The sequence below is a fragment of the Triplophysa rosa genome, linkage group LG3 (assembly GCF_024868665.1).
Source record: "Triplophysa rosa linkage group LG3, Trosa_1v2, whole genome shotgun sequence".
NCBI classification, from domain to species: domain Eukaryota; kingdom Metazoa; phylum Chordata; class Actinopteri; order Cypriniformes; family Nemacheilidae; genus Triplophysa; species Triplophysa rosa.
The window spans coordinates 3,713,318-3,741,047 of record NC_079892.1 but is presented as its reverse complement, the minus strand read 5'-3'; the positions used below and the strand labels follow the sequence as shown (position 1 = coordinate 3,741,047).

The 27,730-nt window shown below is 38.7% G+C and overlaps 4 protein-coding genes across 4 annotated transcripts; 1 reads left to right on the top strand and 3 right to left on the bottom strand.

Annotated features, from left to right (window-relative positions):
- Window positions 1-966: 966 nt before the first annotated feature.
- On the bottom strand, window positions 967-9,241 carry LOC130551743 (L-fucose kinase). The gene is made up of 23 exons (XM_057329613.1): window positions 8,989-9,241; window positions 8,380-8,531; window positions 7,757-7,807; window positions 7,560-7,682; window positions 7,403-7,475; window positions 7,096-7,193; window positions 6,938-7,018; window positions 6,722-6,841; window positions 6,477-6,648; window positions 5,655-5,761; window positions 5,464-5,565; window positions 5,163-5,336; window positions 5,005-5,078; window positions 4,445-4,803; window positions 4,155-4,371; window positions 3,732-3,898; window positions 2,991-3,218; window positions 2,774-2,917; window positions 2,525-2,644; window positions 2,186-2,373; window positions 2,012-2,111; window positions 1,665-1,888; window positions 967-1,269 (listed from the first exon to the last, which is right to left on the bottom strand). Exons 1-23 carry the CDS (start codon window positions 9,158-9,160, stop codon window positions 1,183-1,185), a joined length of 3,333 nt encoding a protein of 1,110 aa, XP_057185596.1. The 5' UTR covers window positions 9,161-9,241; the 3' UTR covers window positions 967-1,182.
- A 497-nt stretch (window positions 9,242-9,738) lies between these two features.
- On the bottom strand, window positions 9,739-17,891 carry ptdss2 (phosphatidylserine synthase 2). The gene is made up of 12 exons (XM_057329507.1): window positions 17,132-17,891; window positions 15,926-16,027; window positions 15,148-15,230; window positions 13,112-13,179; window positions 12,900-13,034; window positions 12,742-12,792; window positions 12,528-12,641; window positions 12,153-12,271; window positions 11,930-12,044; window positions 11,710-11,855; window positions 11,197-11,382; window positions 9,739-11,113 (listed from the first exon to the last, which is right to left on the bottom strand). The coding sequence occupies exons 1-12, from the start codon at window positions 17,230-17,232 to the stop codon at window positions 10,948-10,950; spliced, it is 1,386 nt and encodes a 461-aa protein (XP_057185490.1). The 5' UTR covers window positions 17,233-17,891; the 3' UTR covers window positions 9,739-10,947.
- A 1,917-nt stretch (window positions 17,892-19,808) lies between these two features.
- cdkn1cb (cyclin dependent kinase inhibitor 1Cb) lies at window positions 19,809-21,216 on the top strand. Its single transcript, XM_057330003.1, has 2 exons — window positions 19,809-20,483; window positions 20,686-21,216. Exons 1-2 carry the CDS (start codon window positions 19,988-19,990, stop codon window positions 20,745-20,747), a joined length of 558 nt encoding a protein of 185 aa, XP_057185986.1. The 5' UTR covers window positions 19,809-19,987; the 3' UTR covers window positions 20,748-21,216.
- A 4,934-nt stretch (window positions 21,217-26,150) lies between these two features.
- ifitm5 (interferon induced transmembrane protein 5) lies at window positions 26,151-27,449 on the bottom strand. The gene is made up of 2 exons (XM_057330352.1): window positions 27,180-27,449; window positions 26,151-26,565 (listed from the first exon to the last, which is right to left on the bottom strand). The coding sequence occupies exons 1-2, from the start codon at window positions 27,384-27,386 to the stop codon at window positions 26,344-26,346; spliced, it is 429 nt and encodes a 142-aa protein (XP_057186335.1). The 5' UTR covers window positions 27,387-27,449; the 3' UTR covers window positions 26,151-26,343.
- Window positions 27,450-27,730: the final 281 nt, after the last annotated feature.

Below are 27,730 nucleotides of genomic sequence, written 5' to 3'. Positions count from 1 at the left end.
AATATTTCCATTTCCAGTCCTTGAGGAATACAAAAGTTAAAATAAAAATACATACAGAATATGAATGTTAATAGGTTTCAATTTACTGAAATAATTTAAATGTAAATAATTTGTACAGCAGATGGGGCACTGACTTCATGACTCTTCTAAACCAGGGCCCGTATTCTTGAAGCTTCTAAGAATCCTCTACGAAAGCTCTTAATTTAGCTTACAAATGATTCAGGACCAATCTGAGAGCAACGCTAAGCAAGGAAAAGACAAAAACTTTTATCTTAGTGAAGAGGCGGGGCTGACTCCGTTGCTATGCATGTCTGCTTCCCAATGTTCCCCATTGCCGGTTTTCCCCGGACTACGTTTCCCATGATTCTTCACGTTCCCGCACCTGTCACTCGTCTCAAATCACCCACACCTTCCAGCATCATCCGCACAACTATATATACTGACTCTATTCTCCCCAATGTTGTCTTGCCAGTATTTATACATTCTCCTGTGTTTTTGAAAGTGTTCTATAATAAATACCTCCGTGGTTGCATCTCTCGCGTCTCTAGTCTGTGGCTCACCTGACAAATAAATGAATGCTTTACACAAGTCCAAGTTTTATCTCCTATCAAGTCAAATGAATAGCTTTAACTTTCTGATCTTCATTGACATTAAACATGAACGTGATGATTGCTATGTTTACAGGGTTTAGCCAGGGTGTGTATATTATGAAAGAAAATAAAAAAATGATGTTAAAGCAAATTACATTACAATTTCAATGATCCAGTTACAAATAATAACATATGTTCAGTCGATAGCAATAAAAAAAAAGTAAATAACATTGGCCGAAGCTAAAATATTTCTTTCAATGTAGAGACAGGTTAGTTGCATGAAGTCAAAGTTGAATGAATAAAAAAGTTGATAAATGAGCAAAAGATACAAGGGACAGCCAAACACACACAAATACAAAAATCAGTTTAAGGCCATTTGTTTTGTTTTTATTGCATTTATTGTTTAAATATAATTTTACAGTAATGCATATATACATTTAAAAATCTTCATGGAATTACAAATATTAAAATAGATGCAAGAAATTAATATGAAACTAATTTAAAGTTTGAGATTTACAGAATATAAGGCAATGACTCAGATTCATGTTGTCTGCTGATCACGTGTTTCTGGATCATATTTGAGTTTCTGATGTCAGTCAGGATGTTCAGAGCTCTTCTGAATGATGGTGATCCCATCCATATCTAACTCCACCGAATGAACACTGAATAGACCAATGCTCTGAGATAACAAAAAAGGACCAACAACGTTATATTAAATACATTAAATTTTTTCAAAAGCTGATGCTCCACACTCGCTTCTATTTGAGATAAAATGAAGGGAAAACCCTATTATAATCTCTTCTGAGATTTTTTGCTGAAAAAACCTATTTGTAATTTCTTGGTACCAATAAGTTTTTTTCATGGAATAAATACAAATGTATATTCTGCTTTGTTTGCCTGTAAAGTAATGTGCATTTATTTGTGATAAAAGGTCTTTCATTTCTATTCTGGAGAAACAGCCATTTGCTGTACCCTTAACCAAATAAGCTACAACTTCAATATCACATATTTCAGATTTACCAACACATCACACTTTCTTGTCCTGGAGACTTTGTACCTGCTTCACTCACTCACCTGTATGTTGCCGAGTACTTCTTTCACTCTTTCCTTCTGTTGAGGTTCACGTGTGAGCAAGAAGAGAAATCCACCTCCTCCTGCTCCTGCAAGACTCTGTCCTAAGATCAGAGGCTGAAGTTCATTCATCATCATCCTCACAGCTGCTGGTTCACAGCCCGGAGCCATCAGCTTCTTCTGCTGCCAGTATCTGTCCATACAGACCCCCAATCTGGAGAGAGACCCTGAGACAAACACATCAAAGTAACCGCAAAGATGATTTATTATTGCACACCGAATGTGTTCTTAGATCCTGACTAAACCTTCTTTTTGGGATGTATAGATTTCAAAGAAATGTGGACTCTGACCTTGTCTGCAGGCTTCAGCACACTCTTCTGCATTGGTCACCAGCTGTTCTGCGTTCTGTACGATGGAGGGTAATCGAGCGTACCAGCTGCGCACCACATCCTGCATAAACAGTACCCTTATTAATATTCAACATAATGAAAGTGTAAATGAAGGATCAGTCGCTCACCTCATACCTGCAGAAGATTCCGTGCTAAACGTGTCTTTCCGGTGTAAACCAGAAGAAGATGCTGCTGCAGGACAGACAGGAAGTCTTGAGAGAGAGCGAGCTGTTCAACTTCAACTCTCAGAGGCAACTGAGCCACGGATCGAGCGGCCTTCACTCCTCCAAACAAACCGCCAACCTGATCCTGCCATCCACCACCTACATGTCCATCACAAAACAAAAGTACATTTCCCAAACACTCCCTCTGTCCTCTGTGAATTGTCATCGGTTAAGGCAATGTGGTCGGGCTAACGTTGAAACTTTGTGGTAACCAACATCACATGCTCAAATATGATCTCGTATCTCATACCAGTGGTAAGTATCTGCTCCAAATAAAGCACATCATGAATGAGAGACGTTGTGTCGTAGCTCCGTCCTGTACATCTGTACACCGCAGCAAGAGCTGCACCTGCCAGGATACTGCTGGTGCCTGCAAACACACAAATTCAAACACAGATCATTGACATTTTTTTCCAATAATGCAGCTCTGGATTTGCAGAAAGCGGGAATGGATCGGGACATTACAAAGCTAACTTCTCTTCAACTGTTATTCACTCACCGAGACCAGATCCATGTGGCAGTGTAGACCAGCTGCGCAGATCCAGTCCTCCACCCCAGCGCTGTAACAGCTGATCTTTCAGTGAGAGAGGAGACGATACACACACCACATCACTGCACACACACACTGCTTTCAGCAGGGCACCTACAACACAAACATGGGATTAGCGATAAGCAAAAACTCTACATCAATTTTATTCCTGAACACATCATCTCACCTGGAGCATGTGGTTGGCAATAGTCTTCCAGGTCTGTAAGAACCTCACAGAGTGTTTCTGTGGTAATACTGCAGTTTGGTTCTCCGCTGGTACTGACCAACAGCAGATGAGGTTCTGGAATGCGACGAACTCGTGCTCCGATCGGCCGTTTGCCATCCACCTTGATGGCCACGTTGACCACCAATCCACCATGCTCAAACGCAATAGGAGGAGTGTCACTCCAACCACCTGATAATATTTATTCAATATATATATTTATTATGATTATTCAAAAAACACTTACAGCCCACAATATTAAAATATATTTAATCCAAACGTTGAAGATTTTTTAAGGTTTTTATTGTCGTACTAATGTCGTTAGCTTGGAGGTGACTATATATGTTTTATATACTGTATATATACTATATATAACATTTACTAAAATAAATGTTAGAGCTGTCTAAATTGAAAACATAAAACTTAAAATACATAAGTGCCATTGTTTTGTTTCATAATGCACACCAGTAATGTTTTTGTAAGGCATGTTTCTAAAAACTACTTAGTCAATTTAGATTCTGTCTTCGAAGTGAGAATCTCCCTTCACCTTAAAAAATATACATCACATGCCACCAACTAGCAATGGCAAATCAAAGAAAAGGTAAGCTTGTACTGTTTAAATCAGAAACACATACACAACACAACACAACACAACACAAGGAAACTGAGCTCAAAAGTCTCCTGTTATGTACTTGTTGTTCTCACCTGACAGATCCAGTCGAGCAGGACACTCCACTTCTTGCCATTCACCCATGGGTGGCATCTCGCCTTGACCAATGAACACAAACTTACGAGCTGACATCACCGCCTTTCGCAGCAATATCTGCCCCGCCCCCTCATAATGCCTGGCAGTTCTCACCAACAAATCTGGCCTGTAGACATCATCAACGACTACTCTCAGGGACAGTTCACTCAAAAATCAAAATGATGCCATCATTTATCTAGAAGAAGATATTTTGAGAAATGTCTCAGTGGCTTTGTGTCCATAAAATGCATGTCAATAGGGGCCAATGTTGTTTGGTTACCAACATTCCAAACATTTTTCAAAATATCTTCTTTTGTGTTGTGCAGAAGAATGAAAGTCAAAAAGGTAAGTGAATGAATTTCATTTTGGGGTGAAGCTCTGACCTGCTGAGCCATCGGTTTCTTTGCTCGGCCAGTTCTTGCACACCTGCAGGTAAGTTTGCATCTTCCAGGAGTTTAAAGGCAGCGGCCCATAAAGGATTCGCAGCCGGACCGCTCCGCAAACCCCCTTTACCCTCTCCTGCCAAACACCCGAGAACATCTGCGATGCAGGCGAGACAACGTGCAGCTATGCCCAGATCACCACTGCTGCCTGCAGCCACTGAAAAAAAACAAAGAAAGTGCTCAATACCTTCACAAACCAACATATACAAACCACTGAAGACTCTTCTCACCCGAGTCCAGCGTGCGCAGCAGCTCCTCGTGTTGGCCGGCCAACGCTGCTGCTCTAAAGAACGCCAGCAAACTGAGATCTGTATGACCCTGCAAAGTGTCCACGACTCTCTTTCGGCCCACATTAAAGAACAGCTCTTCTCTCCAGCGCAGCTCAATCTGCTGGTCAGTCAGGATGAGAATATCTCGGAGCGAAAGTCTCCAGGCATCTCTCCAGTTTTTTAGTTGACCAGGACCCCCCAACAGCCAACTGAGCCCCTCCAGTCCGACGGGTCCTGAATGAGGCATGAACACCGGGAACAATCGCGCATCCAGGAGACAGCAGGACATTGTCTTCTCAGGTCCCCAAAGGTCCACAGGCCTTAAATAGGATTGGTTAAATTGCAAATACAAAACTTTACATTAAATTACATTTATGCATTTGTCAGATGCGTTCATATTTGATTTGATTTTTAAGCAACAATTACATTTGTATACATTATTTGTATAGGTTTTTAGCAGTATGCGTCCCTGGAAAGACTTTTGTGAGACTTTCTGGTAAAAAGATATGATTTATTCTTACTGTATTCCAGTCCGACTGTAAAACTCGCTCCATTTATGATTGAGGAATGAAGCAGTGACATCATCATCGTGAGCCTGTGTGGACATAAAAATCTCTCTTAGCTTTGATTCTTTCAACAAACACGTGCTTTGCATTAGAGAAACCGTCTCTAGACTCGCCTCTAAACTGTCATGAGCTCCAAAGACAGTGTGCACTGTTATCTTCATCTCTCCAAGCATCACTCTGTGTCCCTGAATGATGATGTCATTAGACAGAGGTAGACGCTGGAGGCAAGGTGATGAGATCAGATCCAGCCCTGCCAGCAGACACCCAGAAGGCACCTGAACTGGACCCTTTTAAAATTGCGAAAAGCTTTTAACAAAAGTTAGAAATGTAACATAAAACCAAAATCTTTTTCTTTGGTCTTATTGTGCATGTTCATCAGAGCACAACTGACTGACGATTTGAAACCCTCCAGACCTGTAGGTGGCAGTGCTGAACGACAGCTCCTGTTGATATACGAACATCTCCTTCCAACACGCCGTTGATGACCCTGCTTCCCTCCGCCACAGACTTTACGTTCTGTATAACAAAGAATGCTTTAAAAAAGGAATGATAAGAGACAACAGAATAATACGAGACCGACACCAATTGACAATCACAATTCCCACCTGAACATGAGCGAGAATCCTCGTGTCAGATCTGGATTCAGTGAGTCGAACGACATGTTCTCTGCCTGATTGAGTCAAATAGTCATAGCGGCCCTCTGGAATATACACTGCAAATAAAAACAAAGTCTATGTTTAGAAGATCACATTATCACACTAAACAGGGAGGCACCAATAGAATTGTATTTGTCCGATTTTAACCAACAACTATTGGCACGATTCTGTGCAATCCTGACAAAAACTGTATTTTGTCAAATTTAATTCAACACTCAAGTCATGATTCGATACAATACATGATTATGAGTCGTGTATGATACCAAAACATTTCGAACAAAATGTAAAAAATGAATCTAAAATTCAAGTAATTGTAACATAAAAACTGAATATATAAAACTATAAAAATGAACCTTCTTTTGTGTTCTGCAGAAGAAATAAATAGAGGTTTGAAATGACAAAAGGGTGAGTAAATGATGACAGAATTTTTATTTTTGGGTGAACTATCCCTTTAAATGTCACCATGTGTTTTATGGTGTTACGGCAAAAATGTATCTTTATTCTTATTGTATATTATAAATCATGAACAGTTCGTTTATTTGTTAACTACCAATGTTTTAATCAGGGACAATGCACATTAATAACACATACAATATGTAAAATGCACCAGATTTAGCCAACACTGGCTAATTTTCATCCGTAGTCCCTTTTGGCAGGTTGATGTAGCAGTATACAACAACAAACCATACAGCACCGAGTACTGTATCCCACAATGCAATGCACTCAGTGCCTTATAGAGAGTCTTTAAAAAGCAAAAAGAGAGAAGCATACACATAGATATTGAGGCTCCTCTGAGGGTTCTCCACAGCACAGCACGGCCGCTTCTCACTACTGCCCCCTGAGGTCCAGAGGGGGAAGTGCAGCCTGGTCTCTCTCCATTAATAAACTCATTCTCTGTCAGATCAGAGCAAAGACACATCAGGATATCCAGGAAGAGAGATATCTGCAAGAAAAATGAAGAACAGGTGAGAGGGGGAGACCAACCAGAGAAAGAGAGCAATATAGGGTCTGTTTACCTCAAGAGGTGGAGCTCCAGAGTCCATGCCGAGATAAGTGCAGCCATCCAACGGTGAAGTAACATGTGTTTGTAAGAGTCTCTCTGCGACCGCCTTGGAGAAGAACACAGGCCCTGAGACCTGCATACACAGAGACACAACATCATTTTTAAACCATTTTATATTTTATGTAAACAAGACGTGTGCTTTAGCAAACACAAATAATCATATTCATACCAATGGCAACTTCCCATCAGGCATTGCAGCACACATGATCTTGTCCTTTGAGCCCTTATAGATGATGTTGCGCACTCTGGCCTGTAAAATCAATTATTTAAGAAATCAAAAACATCCACTGGTGTCATCAAAAATGAACCTTTTTTCCCAAGACGCACCTCTTTATCAGCGACATAGACGCCGTGTTGAACAGCAAAGGAAACATCACCCGGCAACGCAACAACTCGGACACCAGAGAACCCGTCCCATGACATCACTGCAGAGCAAGATTAAAATGATCTGTCTAGCTGCAAAATCTTTACAACTCACAGGATAGAAAACAGTTCAAACTTTATGACAAAGTGTTTTTCTAACCACGAATCCATTGGTTCAATACACTTTGAATGTGAATAAAAGTAGATGCGAGTTAATATATGATCATAATAAAACTGTTTATAGTTTATAAACTATTTATAGTTAGCTCACACTGTCGTGTTGGAATATTGAGGATCATATCAGTGCTGCAGACCCAAACACCTGGCGGAGACCCAACGCAAATCTGAAAAACAAAAATATTAAGCCTCAGAAAGTGCGTGTGCATGAATCAATTTGTGTGTATACAGTAGCTGTGTGTTTTGCCAACCTTCGTGGACAAACAATCTAATAGCAGATCTAAGCAGCAAACCGGTCCTTCTACAGATGCTGATCTTTGAACAGACATCCAGCAGAAAGCCCTGCTGCAGCCATCCCATGGGAAATCTCTACCCTGAAAACACACACACGCCTGTCAGAACAGGTTTGACAATCACATTTATCTAAAAAGTAGATTTCATTACGGACCGTGTGCAAGATGAGAATATGAGCATCGTCCAGAACATCAGCATTCACCACCTAAACGCAAACAAACACACATTTAGAAACTGAAATATGTTTTGGAGGAAGATCCTCATGTAATATTATCAGTTCCAGAAAACATCAAACGTTTGCTGAATAAGAAGTTTAAAAAGTTTCCAAACCGAAAATCCTTTTTCAAATATGATATGCAGCACGATTTGGATCCTTAAAGGGATAGTTCACCCAGTCATCAATTACTCAATTACTCGTCATTTTTTTAACCCTGAATAACTTTCTTTCTTCTGCAGAACACACAAAAAAAACATTTTTCATAATGTTGGTAACCAAAAACCGTTGGTCCCCATTGACTTCTATTGTACGGACACAAAACCAACGCAAGTGAATGGGGACCAACGGTTTTCGTTTACCAACAAAATCTCTCCTTTTGTGTTGTGGAGAAAAAAGAAAGTCTTCATTTTCATTCTGGGGTGAACTTTAGTTGCCAATTATGGTATGCCATTGGCTGTCCTGCACACATTCTGTACAATTTTAGAGTTCCAGCTATTTAAACTTATTTAAACTAATTTAATCTGAACACACACAGCCTATCACTGCGATGTAAACCTTACACTATATCCAGCTCTAGCGCTCAGGTGCTCAGCAGCCACCAGAAGGGCGTTCAGTGTCGCCCCGCCGCTGCCCAGCCGGGCGTGTGGGTCAGGAACAGTGAGCAGGAGAGCTCCAGCTGAGAGAACACCCCGCTTCTGTCTCACTTCCAACTCTGAAACACACAAACATACATACATGACTCTATACTTTAATGTCGACAATCAGGTTTGTTTTGAATGGGGTAACTGGTACAGTCTGGAGTACATTTACACATGAAACATGGTATTTAAACACGTTACGCACTGTATTAACATACAGTAGTGCAAAACAATCAATATTTGTTCATTTTTAACATAGCAATTTTTTGCAAATGCAGTTATGGTATCAGATGTTATTACAATGGTGCTGTATGAAACCAAACTCATACCACAGTATTAACATGGCAGCCCATTACAAAATACCTTACCATGGTTTTAGTTCAATAAAAAAACATGTTTGGTAGCATCTACACAATTGTCTCATAAGGTTCAAGAAAAAAAATTGAATGTAACGTTAAGTTCATGGGGAAAATAAATGCACTTTTTAATACATCTGCACGCACAGGGGATATAAAAAAAATATGAACTCACCTCTCTGGAAAGCATAAACACTGTCTTTATGTTGACACGTGAGCACAATGACCGTCCAGTTCATAAACACTTCATCTGCCATTCCGAAGCGCTTGTGTTTCACATCTGACAGATGAACCGGCGAAGGCAAAGACGAGCGACGCGTAAATCTGGTTAATTCACCATCCGTCATTAGATTAACAACACTGATAACGAATTACATCGTTCATACTGTACGACCTCAGCAGACGAAAGCAAAACTTCCGGACTACAATTTACCCGCGCGCACAGCCCGCTGGTTAATGTAGTTTAAAACTAAACGGACCGTAAAACGCATTTGGTTAGTTTTACGAATAACAAAATAACATCGCTTCTTAAGGTTTCTAAAACTAATTAAAACTTAAAAAATAACAAAAACAATATTTCATATAATAAAATGTGCAGCAATGGTGAACATTAACCAGAATAAGCAGCAGTTATGAAAACACATCCAAACAGATTTATGCACTGTAGTTGTCAGAGAAAATACTGTTGATGCCAAGAATGAATGAATGTTGTTTATTTTTCTGTATTATTTTGAGTACCATTCAACTATTATTTGCAAAAGCTGAAGATCCTTTAGAATTGCTCATGTATTATTTTTCAACACATTGCATTTCCATTACCACCCACATTTCAATGTTCCTCATGATTTTTTTCTCAGAAAGCTTTCTCTAGACTGCAGCTGGTTCTCTTTAGTAGGAATAAATCATCTCAGAGGTTCAAAACACGGCAGGGAAAAACAATCCCTTTATTTACTGAAAACAATATAAAATATGACCTTTCATATTCTCATTGGACAATGTTACATACACCACTACAAGAGGCTGACAAATGATCAAATGGTCTGTAAAGCGAGAGAGAAACTATTATGATCATAATTCGAGTGAGAACATGTACTATTTTGACCTTTATAATAAAATTAAAATCTGACCCCTAACCACCTTCAGTAACAACATACGAGACATCTGAGGCAACGGCATTGAAGTAGAACTACACGTTTACATTCACAGTAAGATTATAGTAGCGTTGATATATCATATCAAGTTTTTTTGGACTCGCACATCATCGGAACACAGACACACGTTAGCAAAACACAACATCACACAACCTACCCACTGTGACGTACTTCAGCAGCTATACAATAACACCATTAGCTTATTTGACCCAAACACGACAGGTGTTTGGTACTGTGAGGTTATCCTGCAAACAAACAAAACAAAGCATGACTACAAGCATCAGCAAGTTAAGCGTTGTGGCCGTTTGGTTTGATGCATGCAAAAAGAACAACAGAACTTTGTCTAGTTGTTAGAATTTGGTCCAGTTATGGCACTGATCCATCTTGAAGCAGATCAGAAAGATTGTCTGCTCTTAGTGCATGAGGTGCTCGCGTCACAGGCTCGCCCATCTCAAAGGAAACTAAATTAATAGTCATATTCTTAAGTGCTTTTTAAATAGTACTGCAGCTCACATGCGAGGTCGTGATGTTGGTCCTAAAATTCCTGTGTAACAGACAAATGTGCTGCCCATTCATTTATTCTTTCCCTTAACTGAAATGTACAGGAAGGAAAAAATAAGAATTGTTAAATTCACTGTTGGCTATGTGTATACCACTTTCAGTTGACTGCATAGTATTCCAAAATAGTGTATATATACGTCTAACATAGCACCAAATCAAAAATAAACCCAACACCGGAGTGACCGTGCATCCCGAACTTAAACGCCTCACCTACGTAACAGCTAGATTTATCTAAATACAGAACACTCCGAATTAGAAGAGAAAATGATTTGTTTGTTTGGCTCATTTGGATGCAGCCCAACAGACACCGTGAGCGTTGGTAGGCTCTGAACGGGGGTTACAATTAACACGCACATTTACACACAAACGTGTCAAGTCGTGATGTGCAGTACAAAGCAGTCCATGCGTCCGGCAGGACGAATTCACAACTTCCTGTGTCGGACGGTGTCCATGTTGCCGTTTAGTTTGCTGCGGCCAGACGTGGCCGAGCTTGCGGTGTTGCTGTCGGCATTTCCAGGGGTTCTTTCAATCTCTGTGGACCCTTCCTGCCGACGACGGCATGTTTCTTTGTATCGTAGCGTGATGTCACTGTTAACACACACAAAAAAAAACTGTCAGTTAAAACACACACTCATGCAGCCTTTTCTGATGACCGTATGAATGGTCATTACCGAATAAAGAATCGCCAAAGGGTCCAAATGAGGATGAGGACGATTCCGAGTATCCAGCACTGAGTGACGAAGAAGGGGATTGGCAGCATGATGGTTTTGGGATCATATTTGACCACAATCAGAAACTCTGTTACAGTGATGGTAGCCACGATCCACGCCTGCTGCCCCAATTTCTTATGGAATTTCCTAAAATCCAAATGACATGTTTGAATGGAGCTACTGCGAGAAGATTTTGTTACAAGTGAGCTGCCTACCTAATAGTACACTGCATGTATCCTTTGCAAATAAAATAAATCCCAGAATGCATTGCAACAAACTTAACCAAGATGGAGGACAAAGTACAAGAAAAGTTAAATTGTAATTTTTTTCAGTATTTAAAATAAACAACAAAACATTAATAACACAAATATTAATGCTGCTTATCAAAGATTTGTCAGATTAGACCTGGATGCTGTCTATGTAGACAACAGACAGTTCACTATGGTTTTAAACAGAGCTCTAAATTGTACTAACGGATCGTCCATGAAGTCGTAGATCTCTCGCATGGCCACTCCACCCACGTTTACGAAGAAGACCAGCCGTAAAAGCACCAGGTAATGCTCTGGAGGCATCCACAACACAAACTTCAGATAAAACGTATTCAACTCCGCCAACAAGAACTGCAAAAGAAAGGGGAGTTTATTTAAAATCAAGTAATTTTGCAGTGATAAAATGTACCAGTCGTGTGACTCACCATGAAAATGATGCCCAACACCGCCAACCACCGTCGCAGGCTCGACGCGGGACGCCATTCAAACTTCGCCCAGCTGTAGGGAGTGAACTGGAAAGCGATACGCTTGATTTTCCCCCTGAAAAACACAATCACAGAATGAGTTGTTGGTTTGAATCATAGTGAATTCATGGACTAATAAAATGTGGCACATTAATTTGGATAAATCGTGTGTTTGTTAATGTACTTGTATGTTGGGATATTCCACAATCCCTGCCACTGATAGGGTTTCATGGACAGCCAGCCGAGGGTCTTCATGCCACAATAAATGCCCAAGCCATTGCACACCAACACATCCATGATCCACTGGAGCAAGACATAAAAATGTTTAAATACTTCATGAGTTTGTTACTTTTATTCCATGCATGAGGTCTTCCATATATTATTATTGTTGATGTTTCTCTAAACAGGGTATTAAAATTTGACTACAACATTTCAGACAAACATACCTCAAAATAAACACAGCGCAGATCAACTAAATTTTGACAGAAATTAAGTTATACACAGGTAAAGACATGACCTCATGAATTGACAGGGTGTGTATATGGTGTTGTTGACTCACATGGTCCCACCAGCACTCAGAGAAGTTGGGCAGCTGATGTTCAAGGCTGTATTCCAGAAATTCAAACATCACGCTGATGATCATACACATCCACCAGTCCCTGATCACCAGAGTCTGACACAGAGAGAGAAGCAAAAAATCAGGAACCTGTCGCCATGGCAATATATGTCAAAAGCATTTTGAACAGATTCAGTTATGAAAGTAGTTAACCAACCTTAATGTACCAGCCGAGAAAATGGGCAGGAACAAACCCGTCCATTTTGTCCTGTTGATCCAAAGAAACTTTTTAAACAACGAAGTGTGTAACTCTTTTTCATACAAAGAAATAACTTTGAAGACTGACTCCATTGTTGTATATAACATAATGTGTACCCAGATATTGTGGTAGGGGTCTGCAGCATTTCCAGGATCATAAATGAGACAGTTTCCTCCATAGTCTCTTTCTGGTAGTGGGACGCCTAAATTTGGGTCTATGTATTTCATGAACTGTCTTCCATCATGTACAGTCTACCACAAAAAAAGTCATTTGAAATTAAACAATGTCAACAAAATGCAGTGCGTATGTTCTGAGATTAATAACTAACCTGGAAGAGGATGAAGATGAGGAAGAGCTCATAAACAACAGAGACGCACAGCCAAAAACGCCAGTATGCTGCAGACAAACATACAAATGATCAAGTTAGAATTTGAACTTACAGTCAGTTTTTTACTCTACTACTGTTCACCTGTGCTCTTAAAGTCAAAAGAAACTCTCTCAGCACTTCACTTCCTGTGAGTTATTGGCCAAGACGGCACATTCACTAAGCCAATGCAAATCATGCTTATGGAAATTGCTCCTCCATACAAGTCAGTTGGAAAAAGAAGGAACCGGATTTTTCTTGTTATAAAGAATGTGTGAAGATTTTTTGCTTTGACAGTTTGACACGGTTACAACAGTCTGTTTGCAGTTCTGCACCTCATTCTCTGTATCCCTAGAGCCCTTTTCACACAGAGATCCTAGAAAATACACAGAAAATGTGTCCAGGAATTTGTCCCAGGATCGTTAGATTTTGTTCATTCACACTGCCAGCGATTTTCTGGAATCTGTGCGTGCGTTCACACACATCCCGTGAAGATCCCGCAAAGACACATGACGTAATATACGGCAATGTAATGTTATGTGCATTTTTTTGTTTTGTCATGAAAATAGGGTTGATGACGGCGAAAGATATTTCCTTGCGGTGTTTTTAAATGACAAAGACGTCAATTTTAAAACAAACTTTTTTATTTATCATTTTTATTGGTAAATGCAGAAAAACGAAGAGGCACAAGAATGCAAGGTAGGCTATAGCCCAACGAGATAAAGCTAAATATGAAAACAAATAAAAGCCAATTGTTTAGGCTTGTTCAGTGCAAATTTGCATAACCTTAATGAAAAAATAAAACAGAATGCTGCGAAGTTAAAATAAGCCAGTATTTTTGCAACATAGCCTAGTGCAATACAAAAGGCACGGTATAATAATTTTTCAGTAATATGATGTACAAAAATGTGAGTTTAAAAATAAGTTGATCATTTTTTCAAAACAAAGTTTAACCTTGCTTACACTTGCTTGAGGTGGTTTTTCATTTTTTTCGAAAAAGGGTTAATGCGAATAATGGGAGATGGAAACGCATTTGCCGAATAATTAACACAGAAGGCACTCTGGCAATTTTTTGGGATCAGCGGGCTATGTGAATGGGGTTTATGATCAACTCCCAAAACACTCGTTCACCAAACCCTGCCTCCCTCATTCTCTGAACAATCTCCTCTAAAACCTCTAATTAACAGGGACTGAAATTCAACACTGTTACCAATTCAACAGGAAGCATGTGTATATGCATTTGTCAGGTATTTTATGACATGTTGCAAGCACTCAACCAGCTTGTCCAGAAGAGCGAGTCAGCCCTCATAACAACATGCATGTCAAACCAGCACAACAGTGTGTGCATGCGCGTGTGTGTGTCTGTGTGTGTGCGCGTGCGTGCGTGAAGCAGTTTCTATACATTGTTGCTATGCACGCTTGTGTTGTGATTTGACATTCTTAACCAACCTGGAACATTTTAATCCCCGTTTCCTTCTTTTCAAAGTCTAGTTCTATGTAGTGTTTGGGGAACCTTATCTATTCGTAATTTAAAGAAGTTGCAAGTAGATATAGGGTAGTGTCTTACTTTTTTAATGCACTAACACAAAATACAAAATACAAATGGACTCGACAAAGCATGACTTTCCAATGCTTTTTAAGCGAGAACATTCTAGGTGCGTGTTCAATTAAACACTTTTGTGTACAATACACAGCAGGCAGAAACGGTCATGTAGTGTTTCGTCATGCTTCACTGCCACTTTTTGGAAAGAGTTGCTTGTTACTGGAAAAGCTCCACTATTTTATAAACAGCTGAGCTATGTCATGCCACTGGAAATCATGGTAATAAGTCACTGCTCATAGTCACACATTACCACAACTATTCCATGGCATCTCACAAATACGGCATGACAACTCGACTGTAGAAATATTATGACTGCACAGACAAAAAAGCTAAAATGAAGGTCATGTGATATCTGACTAAGGTTATGGTTAGTGGAGTAAAAGGTTACTGGTCTGACCTGGATGAGGCCGTGTGAAGGGACCATCTTTTGCTTGTGTCACACCAAAGCAAAGGAACACCAGGATACTAGCCACAATTCCTCTGAAACACACAAACAAGGATAAAATAAGTAAGAGACGCTTTTAAATGTATAACCAGCCTTATATGAGATGATGGAATTTTTGGAAAATGTGTTTGGAATTTTGCAAAAAAATCTAAATTTTCTGGTATTTAGATATAGCTTGAGTCATTTTTTATTGTGTCAATATAATTTGCATTAATATTTTACATTAAAACAATTAAATAGAAATCACATAACAAATCGCACAACGTAAGGCACCATTTATGTTGGTAGCACAAATACAAGAGTTTCATGCAAGAAAGTTTAATATAAATAGGTTTATTAAAATCTCAAATATGTCCAATATATATCACAAATATATGTCCAATTGGCTAAAGCCAATAAAATCCCAAATATGACATGCACAAAGAAACAAACTGTTTTTTCTTCTGATAAAGGTTGTGTGTTTTATAGCACAGCGGGTCAGTCAGTGACCTGGACTTTGTTTTTAGCAGCAGATGTCACACATAATCCTGTTAGCCAATAGAAACCATGACATTTGCCAACTTCACCCATGTGACATTTCGTCCACATCAGACCACTTAAACCTTAGCTCATGCTCACAAGTGTGTGAGAGTTCTCTGGTGCTCTAAACTGTGCTCTTGTTGGTCCACTTAGGCCTGGTCATTTTGAACATTTAGTGTTAAAGGTTAAGTACACACAGACCGGTCTGTACCTTTTAGTGTTGTACGCAGTGTCATGTGGCGTCTCCTCCAATAGCGTCACATAAACCAGAGCGCAGGTCAGAATGAACAATACTGTCAAAGTGTGTGCCCTCCTGCAGAAAGAGAGACAGATAGACAATGAACGACGTGTACACTTGTTATTGCAGCTATTGGCAGAAATCACATCTCAAATGGTTGAAGGATTACACAATTTCTATTTATAAAACACACATCCAAGGCTCTATTTAAAGGGATAGTTCAAACCAAAATTTGTTTATTACTTATACACAGGTACCCTTATGTCATTTCAAATCTGTATGACTGTATTAGGAACGCTGGTAACCGAACAACATAAGCCCCCATTGACTTACATTTGCATTTAGTCATTTAGCAGACACTTTTATCCAAAGCGACTTACAGAGAGTTCAGGAAGCAATAAAGCGATCTGTCATACAGACGTAATAATACAATAAGTGCTAATACCAAGTTGTTAGTTTCTTTTAATGTATGGACACAAAACCACGAAGACATCTCATACACAGATTTTGAATAACATGAGGGTGAATAAATGATAAAACATCTTTTTTTGTTTACTATCCCTTTAATGCAGGAGGACAGACACAAGTGTTGGCATTTATCTTACTTTCAAAACCTGCTGAGCTGGTATAGAGATCATAAACACAACCACACCTCAAAGCGCACACTCCCACACAACACACACAACTCAATGAAAGAGCAGAGATCGGAAAGTTCAACTTTTACTGTACCACGGCAAATCCAAATCACATTAAACAAACATCTAAAGTTAGTTTCAAATGGAAATAAAACAATACAACTACATCAACAAGCATTTAAAATGAAGTGGTGCTACTCTGTTGACATAATATAGATTCACGTGTAGTCTTCAGATTTATACGAGATAAGAGACGACAGTTACATTATGTCAACTACAGATCAATCTACAGTGTTTATTGACATCTGTGTGTCGAGAGAGAGAGAGAGAGAGGGGGGGGGGGGTTCTTGCACAGCATATGTCCATCCTAAAGCTTTTAATGGATCGAATCCCATTCTGCTGAGTTTGCAGAAGAGAGAAAATCCGAGCCGTAATACTCCTGACCAACAGCCTCGCACACGCGCAGCCGGGAGCAAGACGCCAGTACGTAAACAAAATCGTACACAAATATGTTAATGTGTTCGTGACGGTGTGTTTTACTCACCAGAAGAATGTGTTAGTCCCATCGTCAAACACTTCAGACTCGGTGCGGCCGGTTGGATGAAGTTCATCTGTGCCTGATTTCTTACACTCGCCTTTAGCCATCACACCTGTGATGTACACCTGAACTAACAAACCTGACAGGCTATTTTAACCTGAACTGACAGCTTCCTGACCCAAAACCTGCTTTCAACCTGAACTAAACACACAAGCTTGACTAACTAAACCTGATTTGTAAATGAAGTAGGCTATCCCTGTGATTTTCACCTGAACCGAATCCACATGTGCCAAACACAACTGAGCGAATTAAACTTGACTCGCACCTGAACGATGTAAGTTAAGTTATACTAACCCAAACTCAACGGTAACGTTAGATATAAAAACGAACTCGGCATTAATTGTGCGGAATAAATCACTACAACACAATAACTCACTCCACACAACGGGATAACTACCTAAACAACCACATGCGAGGGTTTAAATCTGAGCTTACATTAAAATAACTAAAATCACAGAAGTTCCTCAGGAAAGAGGAGCTCGCGCATCCCGCCACTGCCTGGTAACGGAGCGCGTCAACCACGGTCGCGAGACGCTTTTAGAACAAGCGCGGAAATAACTTATCTGGGCGTTATACGTGAACGGTACGCGGTCGCGTTTTACTCAGTTGCAACGGTTATAAAAACGACTTCATGTATTGCTGCTGCCGCGCCGTTCGCACGCGCAACTCTCGTGCGCCTCTGAAAATATTGCCATCTTAAGGTCGCGCGTCATAACGTCATTTCCGCTCATGTTACAAGCGGCGTCACAAAATTGTGGTTTGGGTCACAATGCACAAAAACGCGGAGCGCACACTTTTGCGAACACTAGACATATATTTTATTTTTTATTTTGTATACTTTTTTATTTGCCGTATACAGTTGCTATGAATATACATGGAAAATAAGAGTAAGAATGTAATTAAATAGAATTGTAAATTGAAAATAAGAGAAACAAGTAACGTCATTCAAATAAAGACATCCAAATCAGGGTGAATTGGGTTTTATGTCATTTTTTCATTATTGTGATAAAGGTGACATTTAGCCTATACGTGTGGAAATTTGTAATGCAAGATTTTAGAATATGCTTCATATGTTCTGTCTTTTGCAGGTCTCAGGTTAACACATTGGATGAGATTATTGATTGGATTAGGCCTAAATGGTGTCAAGTGAAATCTTTAAATCATCAGAATTCTTTCCAACATCAAATTGATCACAGGACTCTTTCTAGGACATTTTCACCTTTCACAACGCTGCAAAAACAGTTAATGCAGTACATTACAACAGCAACTCAAACCCTAATAGCTAACACAGGCGTGTGGACCTTTATTCTCATAAAAGCAGTCTGTTTATGTTGATCACATTAACTGTTTCCTACTTCATCATAGTAATGGTATGTAAACTCTAAAAGACCCATTAGAGAGAGAGAGAGAGAGAGAGAGAGAGCACTGTCAGCTCAAAACAGCACTCACCGCGTCCAAACATGTACATTTAGAGAATTTAGACTGTTTGTGCAATTTGTCAAACTGAAATACATGCCCAGCCCAGTTTTTCATTAAAATGTTACGTTTACAAACTAAGGTTGCAGAATAAAAACGTGATGGTGAAAGTCGGTAATTAACAAGGTACACGTTGATTTGTACAAAATGTAGCCATCAGATTATGCGTGTGTTTAACGTTAAACCGTATTGTTATAACTAGGGAGCGCTGTTTTACTTTGTAGATCAGATTGTGCAGTGTGGTTTCAACGTTAAACCATATTGTTATCACTAGGGGGCGCTGTTTTACTACTAGAAGCGTAACAAGGGACCAGAAACTGTTCATTTCTGAGCCTGTCTAACAAAACCAAAAAAGGTAAATGATACTACTATTATAATGCATACTTTGTAATAACTAGATTACACAGATGCGATATTTAATCTTTTCTTTTTCGTCGTAGTTGGTTTGATGTAACTGATATGTTATATTTGCCTTTAATTGTAACAAAAATAAAAAAGTTTGATAATGATACATCACAGCGACCCATATAATTTATTTAATAACTACATATGGCTCATGTAGACTGGATTGTCAGTAAGTAATCTGTTATTATTAACCGTATATTTTAATAGCATGCAGTTAAAATAGACAACATTAGTCAAAAACGTAAATGCCATGTTTTGTCAACTAATGAATGGCTTTTTGCTTCGCACATTAGTTCAATTGTATTGAAAGGATTCATTCAACTAATTATTATTTTTTTAATATTCAGTTTAGTCATTTTATATATCTTATAGTGCTTTCACAGCTTTGTCAAACATAAGGGAAAATGGAAAAGAAAGAAAAAATATCTAATAATATAATAAGACCATTTATTAATTGCACTGTATTATAAAATACATATTACTGTAATGCTTTAATATGACGTACATTAGCATTACTGATTAAAAATAAAGTGCATTAGTCACCCGCAGTCGCGTAATGGGTGTGGGGCATGATCAGCAAAATAGCCTTTTTAAGACCAAGTGGTGAAAAAACAATCACAGCCAGACACATGCGGCTCTGGCCAATCAGACTCAATTAGTGGTAGGTCTAACCAATCACAGCTTAACAGAGGCGGCCCTACAAACAGAATGAAAAGGGTAGTGACCAATGGCAAAGGAGCATGTGGTTTTACACTGACGAGGCGCAGTACTTTAAATCTGACTCGCTTAGATCACGACGAGAGCTGGAGGTTAACATTTTATAACGACGTGTGTTCAACTACACACCGATTTGTTTTTTGCCCTTTGTGACTTCACACCCATTTGGCCACTTTTCTCATCTAGATTTCGACAACATCAGCGATGTCTTCCGTCCTTCTGTCCTCCATTGCCATGGACAGGCTGACCGCAAGGGAAATCGTCTCGGGGCAGGAGAGCAGAGATATTTACCCTCAGGTTGACCCCCTACTGATGCGCAAAGGAACCTGCCGAAATCTCTTCGGTCCCGTTGACCATGACGAGCTACAGCGAGAGTTGACGTCCAAACGTAAGAAAATTGCTGAGCGGGATCGGCTACGATGGAATTTCGACTTCAGCGAAGGGCGCCCGCTGGACGGTGAACTGGAATGGGAGGAGAGTCCAGCCGATGACTGTCCTGCGTTTTATCGGGAGAGAATCACGACTGCCGTGTCTAAAGAACCGAAAAGAGAAGTATTCGCAAAAGTTCCAGGTTGTTCTACATCTGTGAACACGTTAAACCGAGAGAACGAGGCAGACAAACGTAACGTTAACCCTACGAAATCTCGCAAAACGACAGCTCACGCCCGGACGAAAAGGCTCACAGATTTGCGCATTACAGGTAAGATACTCATGCACACCCATATCATCAGTAGATGAATGACTGACAACCCAAAATAAAACTAACTTTACTGTAACGTTAGTATACAATAGTATGTACTATAGCAAACTACGTTATTAATGCATAGTATTAACTGTAGTCAATTGATAAACTGTAGTATATGGTGTTCATTTTTATAATATTAATGATTTTTTTCTTGTAGATTTCTACGCAAAGCGAAGAACGGGCAGCGTGACACCGAAGGAAAGCAGGAACTTGGAGTGAAAATAGAAAATCTCCGGCCTCTGCGTCATCGAATAGTGGCGGGAAAAGGCCGGAAGAAATGACGTCACCGAGTCAAAACCTCCTTGGAATTTACTGACTCATGTCATTACGTCACAATACGTGATTCTGCAAGCGCATCGTTACGATGATTGTTCCGTTTTCTGCTTTTTGTTCATATAGGCACAATATTGGTGTAAAACCATTTGAACAAGTGACTTTATATTAAAGCCAGGACAAGTATTTATTTTCGTTGAATATTCCTCCGCGTCTGTATATATTTTGTATTGGTTTAATTTATTTATTTATTTTTCACATTTGCTTACAAATTGTACCTCCGTTTTTAGTAGTCTATATGTAGCTTTTTTTTGTCATAGTCACTTGAAGACGTCCAAAAATCATGATCCTGAGCCATATTTGTCACTGTTGTAAATAAGGTTGCTTTAATAAATATGTAGGCTATATAAACATGTGCCTCACTGTGTGTCGTCCAGTATTGTTGATCAGTTCGAGTCTGTTAAGTCAAACCTTAAGTCACAATTATGAGGACTAAGGTCTTTCAGACCAGAGCAGTTCAGAATAACACTGTAGATTTACTTTTAATTCTCACTAACAACTTCAAATAAACCTCTTATCTCATTTAAGTGTTCACAAGAAAATACATTTCCATTTACAAAAAAATGACCATCTTGCGCTACACCACCCCATAGAAACATAAATATCCATTTTTGTTACCAGTTATATTATGCTATAGTTTTCGTTCTCTTGTAGAGAAAATATATAATGGGAGCACCTTGAGAAAGGTTTTTGTGTATTTCGTGAATATTTGGACGATTAAAGTCAAACATTTCGTTTCCAGGATGATTACGGGCGACTAGAGGTTAGCGGTTTGTTCAAACTACTGTCTAGCAAGTCCACTAAAAAGAGAAGAGGGGTAAAAGATCCAGTGAAGGATGAGGGGAGGGGAGTGAGTGTTTTCAAGACCACATAGGCAGAATTGCGAGTAGCAGACGAGATGAAAAGAGAGGAGGAGAAAAGAGGAGATTAAAAGCATGAAGAAGAGCGTGCCATGTCGCTTTGACCTGCTAATGAGACCCGCGCTCTCCTCCCACAGCCCGCTCAAATCCACGCAGCGCGCGCGGCTCCCCGCGTGAACACCTGCTGGAATGCGCGCGAACACCTGCGGGCACGTAAGCATCGGAACGGCGCGTTTAACATTTGTATGACAGAGAGATCATCTGCACTGTCAACACATCAGCTCAGGATACTTCACAGTAGTTTTAAACGCCTTTGTTTGGACAAAGGTTATTTTTCTTTACCTATTTAGCAACCATCAAGTAATCCTTCAGAAACCACCCATGAACCACTGAAGGTTTACATCCCTTTAAATCACTCTTTAAACTACTCCACCCATTAAAGTCTTTCATAGGCATAAGACAACTCTACACTGTACTTAAGTTAAGCATTACCAAATGGATGAAAATGAGTCAAACATTCACTCCTATAAAAAAAAACATTTGTCCCATGTTACACTAAATATATTCATGAATAAAAAGTCTTTAGGTTTTTTATGCATTAACAACTTGGTCTTTATACAGTGAAGTACAATTACATCTTAAAGGTATAGTTCTTTCATTATTTATTCACCAATTTCACTCTCATGTCATTTCTAAGCTGTATGACTGCAAATCACATAATATGATATTCTGAAGAAAGTTTGGACACAAAACCACTGAGACATTTTTTGAAATATATTCTTTTGAACAACACGGGGGTGAATTAATCACAGCATTCTTATTTTGGATAACTATCCCTTTAATGGACCAGATGTCTCTCTTCTAGATGTACCATCTATTAAAATATCTACATTTTCAAGCACTAATCTGTATATTGACGGGAACTCTTTTTGTGGGGGGGAATTCTGAACTGTTGTTTAATGACTAATATGGTAACTAATGAGTTTGTGATTGTGTTTAAGATTTAGTTAAAGATCATCTCAAGAGTTAAGTTAAATGAATACCGACACTAGAGATATTTTATGGAAGCGTTCCCAAAATGTTTTCCCAACTAGATCTGAAAATTAAATATGTTGTGCTCATTGAGGACAGACAGATGTCATCTTTTATGAGTTCTGTGTTCTTCAGTCTTTCTCATCCACTCAACAGCTGTGTCTCCATGGACACCAGCTGGCCAACCACATACAGCAGGGGGAGGGGTCAGCTGAGAGTGTGATGCACCAGCTGACACAAATCATTCAAGCACATCAAATTCAGGATCTGCTCTATGATGTCACAGTGTTGACGCACGTGACCAGACAGCATTTATATTGAATTAGCAGATGACAGCATGACACTCTCCGTGGGAAAGCTTTCTGTCTGTAAATAATGATATTTTTTTGTGACATGAAGCTTGATTATTAAGAAATATATGTCATATTCAGGATTTCGAACATATTTAGGATTTTTTTCTCTTTTGATGCATTTTATAACTGTTTAGTTTAGATTTATTTCATCAATGCTTTTTTTCAGTTTTGCAGTGTTGCAAAAAAACTCACATTTTTGCAGTAGAGACATAAAGGAAAAAGGTATAAAAGTAAGGAAATTATGTTAAAACAGTAAACTTGTCAAATTCATGGTATTAAGATATTAAGTTAATTCACCAAAAACAGGTTAGAAGTGACTGGTTAAAGAGACACCGTCAATTACACAATAGCACCATCTGTCGGCAAAGTTTAACCCAACAAATACAGACAACCGAGTAAAAACTAGACTGAAGTGTCCTGTGCAACAAGTTCCAACAATAATAAACAAATGTCTTAAATATAAATTCATTTATACAGTAAACGTATAGTTTAATATACTTAAAATTTACATTGAGTCTTAAAGTTAAGACATTAGGGTCACAGGGTCACTGCATCTATGAATAAAACATTATTTTAAATAAAAAATACATTATTTTACAAAGACTATATAAACAATAAAATGAAAACAAAGAAATTTAGTAATCGGGTTAACTCAATAGTCAACACTATTTCTTCTGTTAATAGACAATAGAGGGCGACAATTCCCAAGAACAAAATGAAGTGTGACCAGTGTACAGTTAATGCACCTAAAATTTAAACAAAAAAAATGATATCACTGCATTTCAGAACACAGCAGCATCATGATATTCTTTCAAGTATTTGTGTATGTGAAAGAAAGCCATAGTAACCAGTGCTTTATACCTTGATCTTATAGGCCGAATATTTGACTTAGTATGCCTACATATTATTAAAACTGGGTGGCAGCTACAAACCACCCAGAAACTAGTGAGTTTCATTACAGACCAAGAGGCTCGGAGCAGGCGGAAGGGTAAGATTATCCCTCAGTACTCACAGATCTGCTGCATATAGACGTCTCCTCCAGTGGATAATTTCAGATGGTGGGTGTTTATGCGTGTGATCCTCCCTAGTGTGGTTGTGCTCAAACCACAGGAGCTACAAACCTTCCTGCCTCCTCCTGAAAGCAGAACTCCTGCAAAAACTTTAATAAAATCACTCAGAGAGAAACATGGTCAGCCTACAGACACACACAAAAAAATCTATACGTTCCTCAGAGAGAAACTCCACTTCAAGTGTTATTTTATAAAGTATACTTAAGCAAAGTTCAAATATGTTTTAAGTTTACTTTAGTATACTTTATGTAGTAAATATGAGTACGAATGTTAGCAACTGACAGTTCTGAGACATCATTGACTAACACAGTAGAAAAATTTAAATGGAAGTCAAAGGTGACCCCTTTTCTGCTTTCTTAAATTCTTCAGAATATCCAACAGAACAAAACAATATACAATAATTTTCCTATATGGTAGTCATTGGTGCCTTTGAACTGTCAGTTGCTAACATTCTTCCAAATATCTTTATTTGTGTCCAACGGAACAAAAACAACTTGAGGGTGAGTAATTAATGACAGAATTTTCATTTTTAGGTCGAGTATTCCTTGATACTTTAAGCATAACAGTAAACTTTAAGTACTCATTTACAACTATACATTTTTAGTATAGTACATATAAAGTAGACTAAAAGTACACTTTCTTATTTTATTTTAAAGAAGTATACTAATAGCACACTTGAATAAAGGTTTTTGTAATGTTTTATTTATACATAAATATCACCTAAATATATATATCTACATATACAGGTTATTTTTATAGAATAGTCCGCATATGTACTCAATGAGAATAAGTAGGCCTAGTTAAGCATGCATTCCAGATCTGCTCTTTCAGAGCATCTGCATATCCTTTGTAAAATGATGTTCCTTTATTAAACCTGGTTTTCTAAAGAGTAATCTTATGACCCATAAATAAAATGTTGAATTACTAACCTATTATAAAATAAACTTGGTTGTGTTAATAAAGTTACGGTGTCAGGAGTTTGAAGGTGAGACAGAAAATATGTAAATAAACTACTTAATTGTATTAACAGTATGTTTAATTACTGTATATTGATTTTATTTCAAAAATACATCAATAGTACATAATATTGTATGCATTATAGTAAACTAGTAAGAAAGCCTATCTCATTTCCTTAATTAACCAATGTGCATATTTTCTCCGTATATATTTATTATCAGTAATATTATAAGTGATACATGGCAGCTACAGGAGTACGTCTCACATGCAGCAGGTTTACATGAGGGTGTGTGTGCATATATATATATATATATATATATATGTGAGTGTTTGCTTTCTAATTTCTAAACTGCACATCTGTGTCCACTCCTCATATAGACTGAAATAGAAGGGTAGTGAAGGCTGGCACAAAGCTCTGTCATTTAAATGGTAAAAATACCCACACGGCTGGGAGGGGTCACCGCTGTAAGCACAGGCCGCATGGCAGAACATTACAGAGCCCACAGACATAAGAACTAAACCACAGCGCTTGCTCTGTGTTTAAAACACGAGAAACACAAATCTACTGATTTCTGGTAATCTCCAAATTTAACCATGTTAACCTGTTCTTCTCAACAGTGTTAAAGCCAGCATGTTTCAAAACACTTAGATTTTCTTAAAAATCGCTTTTCACATACAATCTATACGAGACACACACGCAACCACTCGTAACAACATTTTGTTGTAATATTCCGTCAGTTTGTAATTTGGTTATATAGATGTAAGTTAGATGAGAGTAAAAAGTTGCTTTTACCGTTGTAGAGTTTTAGTCCCAAGCAAATTTCTTGCATGCCAGTGTTTTATAGAATTATTGCAAATCAGCCAGATTAAAATATTAAAAAACAGAGTGATTCGGACTCATTTAATGGTTGTTTATACAATGGCCACAGAAATCTGCCCAAATTAAATCCGTCCAATGAAACACATGCAAAAAAAGTATGGAGGACATTAAATATTTTATTAAATACTGTTAAGCCAATTTAAAGCATAAAATAGAATTGTGAGGCAGATATACTTATGAGTATACAGTATACAGTACATTGACATAATAATGAAAAAATCTAAATAATAATACTTCATGACATAGCTCAAGAAAACATTGTCAAAGTGGTGTAAGTGAATAAAGTCCCGGGAGTTGAGTTCACGTGGTGCGATTCCAGGTGTCGTTCTTCTACCTGCTGAACAGCTTCATGAAGCTCTGGAATCCATCTTCACCAAAGAAATCAAATGTTCCCTGCGAGCTCCCCAGATGAACGATGAGCAGGACCAGCAGACCCAGAAACAACAGAGGAATCAGGAGATTCCAGCCCGATGCCAAGATGTTGTACCACTTTGCCTTGTCTGAGCATTCCTGCGCTGCCCGCATGTCGCCAAGGGTTTTCTGATCTCGTGCCTAAACATAAAACCGCAATGCACGTGAGTCTTGGGCAGTTGTGTATCAAGTCTAATATTATCAAAAAGTTTCCCTAACAGCGCTTTCAACACAGGACTCTTTTCATAACTACACTTTCAAAGACTACACTCAATCAAAACGCTAAAAAATAAATGCAAGGAAGAACCACTTTTATATCCTAAAAGTAAACATGGTTCTTAAAAAACATTTCTTTAAAAGAAGGTTCATTTCTACCATAAAGCACTTTTTCTGCAGATCTTTGTATGGGTTTCGAGGTTCTCTAGATACCAAAGGACTCTTTTCAGAGCTATTTTGGACCATTTCAGTTCTTCAAGGAACCATTTCTTATACTTTTTTTATAGCCTTAAGAACTTTTTTACACTACAAAGAACTTTTTCAACAGAAACATTCTGTGAATCCTACAGCTCCATAAAGAACCTTCCAAGAACATTGTGTGTTTGGTTCTAAAAAGAACATTTATTTATTCAGATTCTTCAGACGTGTGTAATTTCAAAGTCTGTCATTTTGTTTCGAAATATGTCTCTTTAGGAATTCTAAGAAAACAAAATATTGAAAAAAGCAGAGACAACTGAGGCATAACAACTGAATCTCACCTTGATGGAATAGATGAGAGCCATGAACCCCAGGCAGCAGAAGTTGACATAGAGAGTGTTACAGAGGGACCACACCAGATAGTCGTTCGGTGGCTTCTTGCCTGCGTGGCTCATGTTGACCACAGTCGAGCCACCCACCTTACGGCCGGACTTACAGTTAGTGAGCGGAGTGCAGTCGTTCACGTAGCTGTATGTAGCGTTATCCATCTTCTGAGGTCAAGGGTCAACTGCTGTAGAAGAATCTGAAGAGAATTATGAAGAGGAAGATCAGACCCCTACTTATACAACACTGAAGATGGGTGGAGTTAGAGAGAGAGAGAGAGAGAGAGAGAGCGAGAGAGCGAGAGAGAGCGAGAGAGAGAGAGAGCGAGAGCGAGAGCGAGAGCGAGAGAGAGCGAGAGCGAGAGCGAGAGCGAGAGCGAGAGAGAGAGAGAGAGAGAGAGAGAGAGAGACATATTACACACACAGAAATCTTGTTATACATATAAAACTTCATACATAAGGTTTGGATGTCAACTTACCAGACTGGTTCTTGACTTTATAGGTTTGTG

Excerpts from the sequence above, each read along its gene's own strand:
- ifitm5 (XM_057330352.1), bottom strand. The coding sequence starts at position 27,386 with ATGGATAACGCTACATACAGCTACGTGAACGACTGCACTCCGCTCACT. Across the intron at positions 26,566-27,179 it reads CTCTCATCTATTCCATCAAG|GCACGAGATCAGAAAACCCT; the intron begins GTGAGATTCAGT and ends TTTTATGTTTAG.
- cdkn1cb (XM_057330003.1), top strand. The coding sequence starts at position 19,988 with ATGTCTTCCGTCCTTCTGTCCTCCATTGCCATGGACAGGCTGACCGCA. Across the intron at positions 20,484-20,685 it reads CACAGATTTGCGCATTACAG|ATTTCTACGCAAAGCGAAGA; the intron begins GTAAGATACTCA and ends TTTTTCTTGTAG.
- LOC130551743 (XM_057329613.1), bottom strand. The coding sequence starts at position 9,160 with ATGACGGATGGTGAATTAACCAGATTTACGCGTCGCTCGTCTTTGCCT. Across the intron at positions 2,374-2,524 it reads GGAGCAGATACTTACCACTG|GTGGTGGATGGCAGGATCAG; the intron begins GTATGAGATACG and ends ATGGACATGTAG. Across the intron at positions 2,112-2,185 it reads TAGCACGGAATCTTCTGCAG|GATGTGGTGCGCAGCTGGTA; the intron begins GTATGAGGTGAG and ends CTGTTTATGCAG.
- ptdss2 (XM_057329507.1), bottom strand. The coding sequence starts at position 17,232 with ATGGCTAAAGGCGAGTGTAAGAAATCAGGCACAGATGAACTTCATCCA. Across the intron at positions 16,028-17,131 it reads GGGACTAACACATTCTTCTG|GAGGGCACACACTTTGACAG; the intron begins GTGAGTAAAACA and ends CTCTTTCTGCAG. Across the intron at positions 12,642-12,741 it reads TTCTCGGCTGGTACATTAAG|ACTCTGGTGATCAGGGACTG; the intron begins GTTGGTTAACTA and ends TCTCTGTGTCAG.